Source organism: Ptychodera flava, chromosome 1 (genome assembly GCF_041260155.1).
Source record: "Ptychodera flava strain L36383 chromosome 1, AS_Pfla_20210202, whole genome shotgun sequence".
Taxonomy (NCBI): Eukaryota; Metazoa; Hemichordata; class Enteropneusta; family Ptychoderidae; genus Ptychodera; species Ptychodera flava.
The window spans coordinates 61,404,589-61,421,843 of NC_091928.1; the positions used below are offsets into that span (position 1 = coordinate 61,404,589).

Below are 17,255 nucleotides of genomic sequence, written 5' to 3' on the forward strand. Positions count from 1 at the left end.
AGTCAATGTTGATATGCTTGACATAGGTCAATGTCCTTGTACCAACATTGAATAAAATCGGTTGAGACATGCCTGAGTTATGGCTCCGTACATAAAAAATTGAAACGAAATGGCCGGCATACGGCCATATTGGATCATATCGTGAAACAAATTGAAGTGCATATGTATGATATAGGTCAATGTCCTTGTACACGTGACTTTGAATAAAATCGGTTGAGATGTGCCTGAGATATGGCTCTGTTCATGGAAAAATCATAACAAAATGGCTGCACGGTGGCCATATTGGATCGTATCACAAAACAAATCAATGCGGATATGCATGACATAGGTCAATGTCCTTGTACCAACTTTGAATAAAATCAGTTGAGACATGCCTGAGTTATGGCTCCGTACATGAAAAATATCGTCAATGACACTGTAGCTCCCATCCTGGACTATTTAGTGTTTGTTCTCTGGTCAGATATTTGAACATGTGTGAAAGGGATAAAGTCATGAAGTGAAAATACTTAAATGTAATGTACTGGAGACAGTGAAATATGTTTTAATGTATTTATTCAGAATATAAAATTGAAAAAATACAGAATTAGAAATATCGAATACTGTGATTCAACCATTAACTCAACAAGTCATTGACAATGACATAGTCCCCACTTGTAATGGGAGTATTAGTCTTGATGGGGCAGGGAAATGTGGTCATTAAGAAGTATCAGTGGAGTGAATATGTTGAGATCTATGGGCACATAGGTCTATGTCGTTGTTCCCAATTTGAAACACATGAGGCATGTCTAAGTTATGGTTCTAAATCAGGGAAAAAAGATCAGACCTCTAGCAGTATTGGCCAGCCAAGAAATACATATGCGCATAATAAATGAGGTACAAGATGTGACATCTTAAGGTCTAATATCCTATCAAAATTGGAGGGTATAGAACTTGTGGTTACTGAGATGTGCATATATATGTATGTAACCCCGGTTACGAAGTAATGATCACGTGATTTGATCTTCCATCCCATCTGACAGTTAAGTAATCAGATGGAATTCCTTGATTGCCGTTATCTCCCACAATGCACTGCGAGCAGACAGATACTGCGTGGAGTGGTGTAGTTGTGCGGGCAGAGACTCGGTCTAAGGGAATTAGTTCTTCTTGCCAGTAACCAAGACGACGTGGTTGGTCTTTTTGCATGACTTATGAACTTCTAGGTAGGTTTTCACATTTGTTGCAATACTGAATTTGTAACGTGTTTTCATGGTGTATTTTTTGAAGTTTGAGACCACACCCATTGTGAGGCAAATTGGAGAGGCCATGTGCTTTCCCGATTGGACTGTGAGCCATTCTGAATCTCAAGCTTCCACAGCAATAGATTGATTTGTTTAGTAGTTTTGTACTCTTTGTTTTGATTCCTGAATACCAATAGTTCAGCAGAAAATGAACTTGTTCACCTTGACATAAAGTGACTAGAATGGCATTGCCATGCCATGGATTAAGATCCAGCTGATATCTCGATCTGCTGACTCAAAGAGCTTATGTAACTTGTAAGTGCTCTTCTCTTTTTGCATGGCTTATGAACTTCTAGTTTCCCGACATACCACCCATTGACGGAAGCGTTTGGACTGCTAATGAGATAATCCCAAAGGAGAACTGTCTGGAGGACGTTTTGTGAATCAGTTTCCCACCCGAACTGGAAGAGGTTACAACACGGAATTTGTAACCATAGCAACAGGATCGACGTGGACTCTGAACCCTGAACAATTCTGGAGAGTGTCTATTGAGTGAACACTGTAATTGATATGAACTTGGATAGGGGCGTGTCTAGAGTTTCTGAATGTTTAAACAGTATTGCCGGCTAATCATTGTAGACTTTTTATCATCATTAGTGTGTAGAGAAATAAACCTCAACGTAAACTGCAACTCAAATTGTGCGATAATCATTCTTTTCCTTCGTTGTTGATTGGACTATATGAACTTGGGTCCAGGTTTAGTTGACTGACGTTTAACTACCTGGGTTACATAAATGGGGGCTCGTCCGGGAGGGTTGGTGGAAGAGTGAGTTATTATCGTACAGTTTGCTGCAGTTTGTTTTTGCATTAATGTCTCGGAACTAGAGGTTTTAGAAAAAATGGGAAGGACCAACCACGTCGTCAGTCGTCACATCACCAGCAAGATGGGTGATACCACACATGGCACAGGCACGTCCTGGGCCGATTTTATGAGTTTTTGGTCAGAATTTTTAAGATACAGGATTGCTCTTGCACATGGCTTTATACATCATATAACAAGACTGACAGCCAGATTAGGTCACTCTTCAGGTATTTTTCATTTCTTAACAATTTATTCAAAATTACCAGTCACTATCAGAAAACAAGTCAGTGTCATCAAAGGCTGAATCATTGTCACTGTCATCACTCTCTAAAGCAAACACTTTCTTTGCATTGCCTATTTCTTCTAAATATGCACTTAACATTTCCTGCTCACTGCATTGTACTTCTTTATCTACAAGAGTGTTCACTACATCATTAATTGTACACTCACTTGAAACAGCTTCAACCTCTTTCACACCTTTTCCTTGTACATGTAATTTACTTCTTTTTTTCATTGTCAGCCATTTTTCAACAGCTTTTGCAATAATATGATCTGATTTTTCAACAGTTGGTCCATTGATTGTAATGTGAAGAAGAGAATTCATCATATCATTTATCAATCTATTTCTGAGCCTGGTTTTTATTCTCTTCAAGGCACTAACACCACGTTCTGGCCATGCATTTGTAACTGGAGCTGTTAAAGCTATCATAGAAAATTCAGAAAGCCTTGGGAAAAAGAACTTCATTGAGATAATTGTTTTGAGAGTCCATTCAACTGGACTAGGTACTTTCGTTTTTAGCTCCCATAGCCATATGTATACCGGTATATGGCAATGGAAGCTATTCTTATAGGCTAGGGAAATGTCTGTATGTATGTATGTCTGTATGTCTGTATATGTCTGTATGTCTGTATGTCTGTATGTCTGTATGTCTGTATGTCTGTCCGTCAACATCAAAAACTCCAAAACCGCTGTACATTTCATCTTGATATTTGGTGTGTACATGGATGATGGGCTGTAGATGAGATTTTGTTCAAATGAAGTTGTCATTGCCAAAAATATGCAAATTAAGTGAAAAAATGTAAAAACAGTCAAAATTGAAAAAACTCAATAACCACTGAGCAGATTACATGAAAAATTAGCATGTAAGTACTTTGGGCTGACATGAAAATGATTGTGCACATCTTGGGTCAGTATCTTGGACTTGCTATTTTTCATGAATTTTTTTGTAATTTTCTCCCATTTTTGGTCAAAAAATCTCCTGCTCTGAAACCACAAGTCCGATTGATTTGAAACTTGGTATGGAAGTGCATAGGAGTGACCTTTCCCAAATTTGGGCAAATCGTGGTGAAATTTGCATATTTTTAGTTTACACGTCCATAGACTCCCATGTATAAGGCAGATCTCCATAGACTCCCATGTATAAGGCCACAAAAAATAAAAATTTAGTTTCTCATCGTATTCATATTGCAAAAAGGATGCAGTGACACAATTTTTAGTCCCCACGGATGAAGTCCAGTGAGCTTATAGATTGGGTCATGTCCGTCTGTTCGTCCATCCGTAAGTCCATCCGTTCACGCAGATATCTCGGATATTTTGACAAAATGTCATGTGACCTTGATGACCTTTGATCTCAAATATACATATTTGTCCATAACTCAGTAACCACAAGTGCTACCACCCTTCATATATGGTATGATGGGACAGCTTATGACGCCACATATTGTACCTCATTAATTATGCACATATCTAATTTTGAGCGAGCCAATAGAGCTAGAGGTCTGATTTTTGGTATATAGGGATAACTTAGCAAAACAATTTTTTTGACAAAATGTCATGTGACCTCGGTGACCTTTGACCTCAAATATACATATTTGTCCATAACTCAGTAACCACAAGTGCTACAGCCTTCATGTATGGTATGATGGGACACCTTATGACGCCACATATTGTACCTCATTAATTATGTGCATATCTAATTTTGAGCGAGGGATAACTGAGCAATACAATTTTTTTTGACAAAATGTCACGTGACCTCGGTGACCTTTGACCTCAAATATACATATTTGTCCATAACTCAGTAACCACAAGTGCTACAGCCTTCATGTATGGCATGATGGGACACCTTATGACGCCACATATTGTACCTCATTAATTATGCGCATATCTAATTTTGAGCGAGCCAATAGAGCTAGAGGTCTGATTTTTGGTATATGGGGATATCTTAGAAATACAATTTTTTTGACAAAATGTCACGTGACCTCGGTGACCTTTGACCTCAAATATATATATTTTTCCATAACTCGGTAACCACAAGTGCTACACCTCTTCATGTTTGGTATGATTGGACACCTTATGAGGCCACATACTGTACCTCTATAATTATGCGTATATCTCATTCTGAGCGAGCCAATAGAGCTGGATGTCTGATTTTTGGTATATAGGGATAACTATAGGAGAGAAATTTTTTGACCAAATGTCATGTGACCTCGATGACCTTTTACCTGAAATATATGTTTATGTCAATAAATAAGTAACCACAAGTGCTATGTCCTTTGTATTTAGTAGGATGGGAGACCTTATGACAACACACGCTTTACCTCATCAATTATGTACACATCTAATTCTGGGCAAGCGAATAGAGCTAGAGCAGGGCTTGACAATTTTTTTTCCAGTTCACTTGTCCGTCGGACAAGTGGATTTTCAATTTCACTTGTCCTCTCAAAAATTTTACTTGTCCTCCATTTGTAATAATCAAGACCAAAATACTTGCGACAAATTTTTAAATTCAGTAGTGGCATTCAGGGCTTCTTATTTTGGTAATTTTCGCCGATGTTGACGCCGATTTTTCTCAAAAGTTTACATTGAAGTAGGCCTGCGTACGGTCTGTGTGTTCCCGGCGTAATATCCTGGCGGTATACGGCCTCCACCACAAGAGGCCGTATAACGCCGGGAACACACAGACCTGTACGCAGGGCTAACATTGAATTTGAAGGTACATATCATACATCGGCTTCCAAGTTCCCGTGTTTGGCAAGCATAAATGCCGTCATAAAAAGATTGGTCAGTTTCTGTCGCTGTTCGTCGTCATTTGGTTCAAGCATTGCGAGTGCATGCGATCGGATTGTTGGCAAGTGAAACCGTATTGGGCTCAGCAGCGGGACCCACAAAATTTCCACAATCATTGTCCCCGTCACGATCTCATCTGCGATGCGCCAAACAGTCCAAATGCAGTTGACTAAACTCGTGAGACCTTATCGATTCAACGCAAAACATGTCCTATCTGTCAAGAAAAGCTTTTCGCTTGGTTTGGCCATGGAGGTAGTCCATGGTTTGGCAATGGTGGGGTATTTGAGATACGACGTACAGAACATTTTGCAACCATCATATTTCAACCAAGGCCACTATGCTTTCCAAATTCCATTTCGGGACATAACATCTACGGCGTGTTTCCTCATCATAACGCTTATGTTTAGATCTTTTGTCAGAAACATCGTTCTAATCATCACATCGAGTCGTTGATTCTCAGACGATCCCACTCACGCTGGCCCTCGTGGCGCCGTCGTAAATCATCACAATGTCGTTTCTCAGAGTTACACAATGCCCATCGTCGTAAACTACGTGCCTCTTTACGGCAACAACTTTGCTTGATTTTTGCGTAGGTCTGCGGAGCGCTCTAGCTCGCGAAAATGCACAATGCCTTGTTTGCATTAGTGGAAATATTACCGTAAAATACTCATATTTACAGCGATCACTCCACAAACTATCTGCCAACAATGTTCGTCTACCTCGCGAGGCCGCATAAATGATTGTGAAGTACTGCACGGTCGATCGCTGATAAGCACTATGGCATTGGTTTGGCAAATTTATACCTAATTTGTTGGGGCGGAGCAGTCAGCATACAACAAAGAAATGCTGTTTACGCCAAATTTTAAGCGACTTTTTAATTGGACGATGAAACAATTTCATGTCTATCATCGAAAAATTGCAACATTGTGTGAATCGGCAAGTGAATCGCAGAAGAACGTCACAATTGTATCTAAAAAGTCAGTGATTGACATTTATTTTGTGTGAACGACAACGCAAATCGGGCGACACGTGCACCAACCGCAACTTAGGTTCGCGTTGATTGCGCCATGAGTTGTATAAACAACTTGTCCGGCGGGCGACCAGATTTTATTTTTGACTTGCCCGAACGTAAATTTCACTTGTCCCGGGCGTCGGGCGATAGGAATTGTCAAGCCCTGTAGAGATCGGATTTTTTTGGCATATAGGGATGATTAGCAATAATTTTTGTTTTTCAAATGTCATGTGACCTCGATGACCTTTGACCTTGATTTTACATATATATGCATATTTCAGTAACCACAACTTCTATACCCTCCAATTTTGATAGGATATTAGACCTTAAGATGTCACATCTTGTACCTCATTTATAATGCGCATATGTATTTTGGCTGGCCAATACTGCTAGAGGTCTGATCTTTTTTCCGATTTAGAACCATAACTTAGACATGCCTCATGTGTTTCAAATTTTGAACAACGACATAGACCTATGTGCCCATAGATCTCAACATATACACTCCAGTGATACTTCTTAATGACCACATTTTCTGCCCCATCAAGACTAATACTCCTATTACAAGTGGGGACTATGTCATTGTAAATGACTTGTTGAGTTAATGGTTGTATCACAGTATTCGATATATCTAATTCTGTATTTTTTCCATTTTATATTCTGAATAATTACATTAAACATATTTCACTGTCTCCAGTACATTTCATTTAAGTATTTTCACTTCATGCACTTTATCCCTTTCACACATGTTCAAATATCTGACCAGAGAACAAACACTAAATAGTCCAGGATGGGAGCTACAGTGTCATTGACGCTATTTTTATTCATTACCTTTTCCCTCTGCATACTGATGTTGATTCCACTTTTCTTTCAATGACTGGGGAACATCAGCTTTCCATTTACTCATGTCAAATTTAACTTTACCCCATTCAGCCTTTAATTCCTGACACAATGACACCTTGTCTGGTTTATCCTTGAAATAATGTTCTGATAATAAATCAATTTCACATAAACCATAGTCACCAAATTCACCACAGCTATCAGAGTCAGGTAAGTTCATAATGTTGAAAATACTAAAGCAGGCAAGTGTTTTCAAACTATCACTGAGTCTTCTATCTAATTTAGCATTCAGTGCATCTATATATTTCGTTAGTAGATTTCCATTTATTTTCTTTGCATGTTCTGTCAGACTGATTTCAACATTTTTCAATCTCCCATTTACAGGACAAATGTCATCATACAGTTTTGTCAATGGACTACAACTTTCCTTTATATTGCTTAGTTTACTTTGTGTGTACTTGATTGCTGGTTCAACTCTAGAAAAATTTAAACCACTTGTCTGAAAAATTTTGCTCAGTTCACTGAGGTGAGGAAGAACCTCATGCAATATGTACAAAGAAGCAAGAAATTTAGGGGTTCTCAGTTTCTTGTACAATCCAAGGGCAAGGGGGTCACTGTCAAGATGTTTAAATGTTTGCAAGAGTGCCTCATAGTTTTCATATACTGAATTCACACTCCTCTCCAAGGATAACCAGCGTGTTCTGCATGCTTTTGTAATTTTTTTTGTGAGGACCCTCTTACCTCTATCCGACAATTCAAGCTTTTTAATTTCAGTCTGGATCTGTACAAAAACATTTGTCCGTTTGGGAGAATACTCAAAAAATTTCCATACATGGCATATGGTGTCCTCAACCTCCTTTATACATTTTATATCATTATTTGAGTCAGCACATGCCAAAGCCAACTTATGACATACACAATGGAAATTAAGCATTATGCTATTCAAACGACGCAGTCGAGCAGCAACCCCATTTATTTTTCCCACCATCACACTAGCCCCATCACTTACAAAAGTTTTTAAATGCTCAATCATCAAATTGCATTCCTCTAGAGTCATCACTAGTTCTTTTGTAATGTTTTCTGCATCTGCACCACGTGGGCTACTTATTTGCTTCATATTGAGGAATTCTGTCTTAGCAGTTTGTTTTTTATTTTTTTTTTATTTTTTTTTTTATTAGTCCATCATCCAACGGGCGGTAGCCCATTTACAGGATTAGGTACCCATAACCCACTACCCCAATGGAGCACTTAGGAGTAAAGTGCCTTGCTCAAGGGCACAACACCGAGCTAGAGTCTCGAATTCGCCGTCCTCTGACAGTGAATCCGCTACTCTGGATCTTGAACCGGGTCTCGAACCCACCATCCTCCGATAGTGAGTCCGTTACCCTAACCACTAGTCCACGGTGTTTCTTCAGATCAAAATACTTTATGAATATCAGTAATTGTTCCATAACACTGATATCTGCAGCCTCATCTGCAAGCAACCCATAGCTGTCATATTGTTTGACCTTTTCCACTATCAGTTCTTTAATGGTGTCCCCAAGGATAAGAAACATTTCTCTGACAGACGGACGACTACGATGCTCAAGTATTTTATGTCATCTAATCCAAGCAACTCCAATAAATTTAAAAGTGATGATAGCTTGTCATTGGTTATCTCCTCTTGGCTAGCCAGTATATAGCTTTGAAGGCCTTCTGAAGAACATCGGCCTGAGCTGCGCGTTTATCAACAACTTCCTGATGAAATGATGATACACGTTGAAGCATTTCAGCTTTTACGGCTGCTTTGTGTTGCTCTGTGTTAGCGTGATCTTCAAGTGCTACCTTCCGCATTCGGACAGATGGGCTGATATTCCAAACTTTAGATTTGTTTTTGGGATTACTGGTATCATGTTTTTTGCATAGCAAACAGTAAAGTCCCACGTTTTCCATGTACACTGGCCACCATAAACCGGTAACTTCATCAAAGCCCAATTTTCTGTTCACTAGCCATGCATGAGAAAATCTAAACTTACTTGCAGAATCATCCCCATATTTGTCTGACATCGGAATCGAAGAACAGCAGCTTTTACTGCACAAGTAGAAATTATGAAGTCCGATATTTTGCTCACCGTTGCCGTCAAACGCACTGCTAAACACAGCTAAGGTTTCTTTTTCACCCTCGCTCTGAGATACCACATGCTGTACATTTTTTGATTCACGACTCGATGAATTGACATCACTTGCAGGAAAACTTTCAGTCATTTGGACATTTTCACTTGAACTTGGTTGGTATTCCGCGGCCGCGTGGGAACTTGACTCTGTTGTTTTGGTTGAAAATTCCGGAGTAATCTGAGTAGAACTTGTGCTGACACACGTGGTAGTCACTGGCTTGCTGGAAAGTTCATCGGTAGATTTTCCACTGATAGTTTTTTCGACCTGTTTTTCAGAGAAACTACTGAAAAATTTCTTGATACTTGATTGGTTACCGCCTGAACTTTTACGTTTTGCTTGCATGGTTTTGTATCGCCCAGACGTCGTCTGCTAAACAATCTATGGCAGAGGTGACAGAGTTCAACTTGTCATGCAAATAAATTACAACTGCGTGACTGTGCCGAGTCTTTCCGAAATCAAGCCGAACACATTCCGACCACAGGCATTTGATTCAATGCAAGCAAACCATCACTGATAACAGATTAGCAATGGTTTGCTTGCATTGAACAGAATGCCTGTGGTGCCGACCATGAAGTTTACGCGTGTCAACACGTCATAAATTTACATATCAGCAACAAAAAAAGGCGAGGCGAGCTAGGTCAACCGCAACGTCCAGGCAAGCATACATTACCGGTACCGATCGTGGTTTTTTGCTTCAGTGTACTCTTGTTTACAATTCGATTTCGTAAAAGTAGGAATTTTTGAGAGTCCAACAAGACATGAAACTGCATGATATTTGTAAAGTACTCAAGACTCAACTTGTAAAACTTGTAATTTCTAAATTTTTAAGTCCGGAAATTTTTTGCTGACACCCGGTTATTTTTTCCGGCTTCCGGCTATTATTTACATCCCTGAATTGACGTATAGTATGTGGTGTCATAAGGTGTCCCATCATACCATACATGAAGGCTGTAGCACTTGTGGTTACTGAGTTATGGACAAATATGTATATGTGGCGTCATAAGGTGTCCCATCATACCATATATGAAGGGTAGTAGCACTTGTGGTTACTGAGTTATGGACGAATATGTATATTTGAGGTCAAAGGTCATCAACTCTAGCTCTATTGGCTCGCTCAAAATTAGATATGCACAAAATTAGATATGCACATAATTAATGAGGTACAATATGACATTTTGTCCAAATATCCAAGATATCTGCGTGAACGGATAGACTCACAGATGGACGAACAGACGGATATGACCCAATGTATAAGCCCACTGGACTTCATCAGTGGGGACTAAAAATTGTGTCACTGCATCCTTTTTGCAATATGAATACGATGAGAAACTAAATTTTTATTTTTCGTTGCCTTATACATGGGAGTCTATGGATATCTGCCTTATACATGTTTTGGAGTTTTGATGTTGACGGACTTGTGGTTTCATACAGATATACATACAGACAGACAGTTCCCTAGCCTATAAGAATAGCTTCCATTGCCATATATACATATGGCTATGGGAGCTAAAAAAATCGTAACAAAATGGCTGCACAAATCGATGTTGATATGCATGACATTGGTCAATGTCCTTGTACCAACTTTGAATAAAATCAGTTGAGATGTGCCTGAGTTATGGCTCCGTACATGAAAAAATTGTAACTAAAATGGCCTCACGGTGGCCGTATTGGATCGTATGACAAAACAAATCGATGTGCATATGTATGACGTATGAAGTAATCCTTGTACTAAGTTTGAATGAAATCTCTCCAGGCATCCTTGAGATAGCTGCGTGAACGGACAGACGGATGCACAGATGTACAGATGGACGACACGGACGTGACCAAACCTATAAGTCCCTGGTGTCCGTGGGGACTAAAAAGAATTGGCACAGGCATATCTCAGATATCTGCATTCATGAGCCCATATGCATGGACACAGCATTAATATTAATACCATCCTGGAACCCCTGTGGTACCTGGGGAGCCTGTGGATGGATACCAAATGCAGGAAAGAAAACGGCCGTCACACAGCCATTTTTGATTGAATCATTACAAAAATTGGCGTGCATATATATGTGATAGGGATTAATATATGTACCAATTTTCAATGCAATTGCACCCTGCATTGCTGAGAAATTTACATGAACAAACGCACAGTCGTCAAATATAGGAAACAAAATGGCCGCCACGAAGCCATTATAGACCGGATCAAAACAAAAATCAATGTGCATATGTATAACATATTGAGTAATCTATGTATTAAGTTTGAATGGAATCGCTCGTAGCATCACTGAGAAATTTGCGTGAACATACGCACAGACATCAAATACACGAAACAAAATTGCCGCCAGACAGCCATATTGGATCGGATCGTAAAACAAATCGACGTGCATATGGTATGTATCACATAGGTAATAATCCTTGTACCAAGTTTGAATGAAATCGCTCCAGGCCTCTCTGAGATATCTGCGTTAATGCACGCACGCACGCACGGACATGATCAAACCTATCAGTCCCCCCGGACGGTGTCCGTGGAGACTAACAAGACCACATCAAGCCCTGCTGTGTTAATGTCCCAAAAATTGCTGATACACGTCGATTAAAACAACACCTAGGCTAACGAAGTTTTGCAACTTGATCGAATTTCAATATAAGTAATTTAAAGCAAAGAAAATAATAATCTAAGAGGTATTTCAGATCCTTCATTATCAAAGTCAAATGTTTTGTATTCCATTACAGCATTGTGTTGAAATGTAACTCAATGTAATAGACCATGTTCCGAAACGCGTGAGACATTCCGAGATATCGCGAGAATGTGTGGTTCGCAGTGGACGTGTTCTCGCAATACAGGACAAACTGCGTAAAACAGGACAAGTAGCTAATTACGTTAAACACTGCATAAAATATATGAAGTTGCAATCTGTGCTCAGTTCTGCACTTTTTCTAGTTCCATAGAAAGTTTGACTTGTATTACTAAGCTGGAATCATGTTTCTACGGGCATATATTAAAGTCTCGCGAGATCTCGCAATCAGCGGAACATCGTCTATTGCATAGCAGCATTGTAATTGACTCCTTGTATTCCATTGCAAAATAATGTGTTGAAACGTCACTCAATGTTATTGTATTGCATCATTGTGTTGAAACAAATTGACTTCCTGTATTCCATTGCAGCATTGTGTTGAACATGACTCTTCGTATTCCATTGCAGCATTGTGTTGAAATGTAACTGAAATGTGCACAACCCGATAGAAAGAACATTTTCGCTGACTGTTACACAATTGCACAAAATATATATTTTAATATAATATCGATTGTCATTCATGCATAACTCGTAGCATGATGAAATTGTTAATTACACAATAAAAACAATAAATGTAGACAACAGAGAAATATTTGACATACCAGTGCAAGTTTTACCATCGCTATTCAGAGTGTAGTGTGTTGGACATGAACAGTGAGATCTACTTTCCTCCTCCACTGGTTCTGGATCAGCAAAACACAGGTATTCACAACCACCATTGGACACCGCACATGGATTCCGACCTGATAAAATAAACAAGTCATCGTTGATGACACAGTCCCCACTTGTTAATGGGTGCTTTGATTACAGGTCCTCAGAGAGGATAGAGTCCTCTTCATTAGGTCTGTGATAAAAATACTTTTGAATAAATCCGCTTGATACATGTCTGAGTTGTAGTTCAGGAGATGAAAAAATCATAATAAAATGGTCACATGGTGGCCATATTGGATCGAATCACAAAACAAATCAATGTGCATATGTATGACATTGGTCAATGTCCTTGTACCAACTTTGAATAAAATCTGTAGAAACATGCCTGAGTTATGGCTCTGTACATGAAAAAATCGTAATAAAATGGCCGCCTGGCGGCAATATTGGATCGTATCACAAAACAAATTGACGTGCATATGTATGACATAAGTCAATGTCCTTGTACCAATGTTGAATGAAATTGGTTGAGATATGCCTGAGTTATGGCTCCCCTTACCAAAAAGATAGAGCTATTTATAGTAGATATAGCGCTATATTTGTAGGTTCTTAGAAGTTTTCGGTAGATCTCAAGAGGTGTTAAATAGGTGTCATTTTACTTGTAGGTCTTCAGGAATAAGTCTTGTTATGCATCTACTTAGTACCTAATAACACCTATCTTACACCTACTTCTGTATTAGATCAACTGTAGGTGACAAATAGATTTGTGTAGGTAAAGCACACCTACATAGAACTATCATTACCTATCATACAACTAAAGGAAAACTGAGGCACCCTCACAGGAGAACAAACGTAAAAGCCGTAGTTGAACTTTAAACCCTATTTGAATAAAGAATTCTGCCTATAGGGGTACACCCAATTGATCATTGTCTAGGGGATTTCCCGGCCTAAAGTTTGTCGGCTGCAGGCTGGTGAATATTTATGTGACCTTTGCGCTTGTTTTGGTTCCGTATTGCACTGAGTTTTCAACCCAAATCTTAAAATTAGCCGATCTGAGCGATAGCACGGAGGTTGGACATCGCATTGCTGACATTTTTTGTGGTAGTAGCAGTGACTCATTTTATGGTTTTACCAAGTCCAAACATCGAGGATGACATGTACTCTCAGTCCTCTGGTTCGACTATGTGATTGCCATGAATCGTCTGACAATAAAGTTGACAAAGACGGTGCAGCAATGATCAACCGGAAATAACGCTGATATCGATTCAAGACCAACATCGTATGCTTCAACAACTTCAAGTTGCAGTAATTCTGACGACGATTCGGGTGAGTGGAGTCATGAATTTGAAACGAGAGCTGGTTTGTCGATAAGGACATTGATGTTTGGTCGTGGCGGGAAGTTCGTAATCGGAGAATGACGGTACCTGTTGTAATATTGAACTACATTGTTACCCGAAGCCATGGAGGTACAACGAGTTGGATGTGGGAATAGAACGATACGCGAACTAACTGAACAGCATGGAGGCGAAGCAAAATGCTTCTAAGTCAAAATGGCCTGAGAACATCTTGAGAACCCGGAACATTTTTGATTGAACATTTTCAAGTTTGTTTCGGACTAACACCACGATGGGTCTGGTTGATATGTATGTATGTTTTTTCAAATATTTTTGCTTGAATTTCTGGCCAACTTGATCCAGTGCTTGCCTTCAGTGCTACTATGCGAGAGACATGTTCACTTTATTGACAGTGACAGAGTAATACATTAAAGAGGTGATCCTGCATTTGACAAGCTTTGGAAAATTCGTCGAATTTGTGGAACATGATCACCGGTATAATCTTAGAAAATGTGTAAATCTGAGCGATGTGCGATTGTCTGTGGATGATACCATAGTCAAGTTCAAGTGACGTATATTATTCCACAGAAACAAGCCAAGCATTTAAGTTAACTGGAGTCTAAGCACAACATATAAAAAAAATAAATTTCTTGTGAAATTTTCGAACGAAAGATTGCTAAAATTCATTATTCATAAATTGTAATATGTTACTTGATAAAATGTGCATTTCCGTGCTTTTTAGAATGTAGTTACTGTGGTCACATACATAGGTCTATCATAGGTCACTTATAGGTGCTAGTTGTATCTTAGTAGGTGTGTTGCAGATTTATGTAGGCATGTTAGTAGGTCTGTCGTAGGTCTGTACTAGGTACAAGGTAGGTGTCACAGTAGGTGACTAGTAGATTTCTGTAGGTATCATGTAGGTTGAAATCCTTTTTTTCCAGGTGAGGCAAGTAGTAGGTGTGCAGTAGATTTTCGTAGATATTTAAATGACTTAATTTGCATCTCATAAATATTTCGTTGAAATTACTACTTAACGCCTATGATAGACCTACTTGTTAGCTTGTAGTTTTGTAATAGGTGTAGGTAGATTTCAAGTAGATATCCATTGTTTCAGTTGGAAATAAAGCTCTATACACAAAACTTTCACCTCTCTGTCACCTATTTGTCACCTCTGTAAAATAGCGCTATCACCTACTAAAATAGCGCTATGTTTTTGGTAAGGGTCTGTACATGAAACAATCGTAACAAAATGGCCGCCTGGCGGCCATATTGGATCGTATCACAAGACAAATTGATGTGCATAGCTATGACATTGGTCAATATCCTTGTACCAACTTTGAATAAAATCTGTAGAAACATGCCTGAGTTATGGCTCTGTACATGAAAAAATTCGGTAGAAAAATGGACAAACTGGCAACCGACTTGAACAGAAAGATTGATAATATCGCTGAAGATCTACAAGACGTAAAAGAAGAACTCCACGAAGCTCGAGAAGAAACTGCCCGGTTGTCAGAGGAGAATAAAAACCTCAACGACCAAGTCAGCGAGCTAACAAATGAATTGGACGACCTAAAGGGGCGACTAAAACGAGAAAATCTTCTTTTTAAAGGCATAGCCCAGGAAGAGAACGAGACATGGGAACAATCCGAAACCAAAGTGAGATCATTCATAACTGATAATCTTGGAATTGACGGCAGCACGATACAGTTTGACCGGGTACATCGTCTCTCGGGTGCGCGTTCACGACCGCAGCCAATAATCGCAAAGTTCGCTAACTTCAAACAACGCAATCAAGTTTATCAAGCAGCTAAGATTTTGAAAGATTACAAGATTACGGAAGATTTTACCCAAAGAGTCAGAGACATTCGGCGAAAACTTGGTCACCACCTAGCAGCAGCAAGAGCTCAGGGTAAGAGAGCGTTTCTATCATACGATAAACTGAAAATAGACGGTATCTTGTATGTCTATGATAGCGCGAGAGACAATATCCGTCCATTATCCGATAGAATAGTGAACCGCGATCGCAGATAGGATGAAGGCCAAGGTCAAAGAGAGAAGAATTGCAATAATGAAACAGAGTGTATCATTTCTCCACATTGTGATCACATAAGTGAGCATTACTTGCATTGCACTTTTTGGAATGTCCATGGATTAGTGTCAAAACTGAGTGATTTTGATTTTGTCATGTACCTTCAACAATTTGATTTAATCTATCTGGTAGAAACATGGATTTCAGAAGATTCAAGCATAGGTATTCCTGGCTTTAAATCATTCAAAAAACCAGGTTTTAAAAAATCAAAGTATGGAAGACACCCTGGGGGTATAGTCGTTTTTTACAGGGCATCACTAGACTTTAAGGTGAAGTTTATCTGCAGCAAGTCTAATGATATTGTCTGGGTGTTTATGTACAATGAAAATTCTGTACAAGTTCCAGTATATATATTTTCTGTTGTGTACATTCCACCCGAAAATGTTGAAAGTGATGATTCGGGGAGCACTTTTGATATTTTAAGCCATGAGTTAGCACAGTTTTTTGTACAATTTCCCTCTTCACAATATTACATTTGTGGCGATTTTAATGCTCGCACAGCGAACGAACCGGATTTTACAAATGATGATGTATCCAGATATGTATGGCCAGACAGTGTTGTTTTGAACGATTTTGACATGAATGTACCAATCCGTGAAAACAAAGATAATGTGTGTAATAATTTTGGCAAGAAACTTCTTGACTTCTGTAAAACCACTAACATGCGTATTGTTAATGGTAGGTTGTGTAAGCAGAACGGAAGTGGGGATTTTACATTTGTAAGTGGCTCAGGATCCAGTGTAATAGATTATATGTTAAGCTTTCCATATAATTTTTCCAATGTTGTACAATTTCAAGTTGATGTCAGAGTTGAGTCAGACCATCAACCCCTTTTGTTTGATGTTGTAACCAATTTTTCAGGGTCAGATATTGTACAAAATGTTCGTGATAGTACCGGTGATGACACTGACAACCCGAACACAGTTACAAGCTTTGTCAAATATATTTGGGATAAGGAAAAGTCTGAGCAATTTTTTTCATACTGGGATTCCACTCAAGCTAGAGCACAGATAGACAATTTTGAGTTACATGTGTCGAATTTTAATATTGATGAGGCCGCTAGCTGCCTTTTGAAGATGTTGCAATCTGCGGCCAATGATATGAAACATACATGTAACTGTGCTCCTAGACAAAATGACTTTGCAACGGGCTCTAGGAATTCATGGTATGACAATGAGTGTAAGAATTTTAAACATACTTTAAATGCTTGTGTAAATAGATACAGAAATAATAGATCAATATGTAATTT

At 39.0% G+C, this 17,255-nt stretch overlaps 1 protein-coding gene across 2 annotated transcripts in view; it reads right to left on the reverse strand.

Annotated features, from left to right (window-relative positions):
* The window catches only part of LOC139142491 (low-density lipoprotein receptor-related protein 6-like), a 216,571-nt gene that overhangs the window by 65,558 nt on the left and 133,758 nt on the right, over window positions 1-17,255 (reverse strand). For both annotated transcript variants that reach the window (XM_070712437.1, XM_070712445.1), the window contains one exon: window positions 12,535-12,675. In XM_070712437.1, the coding sequence (XP_070568538.1) occupies window positions 12,535-12,675 (141 nt within the window). The remainder of the gene's footprint in view (window positions 1-12,534; window positions 12,676-17,255) is intronic.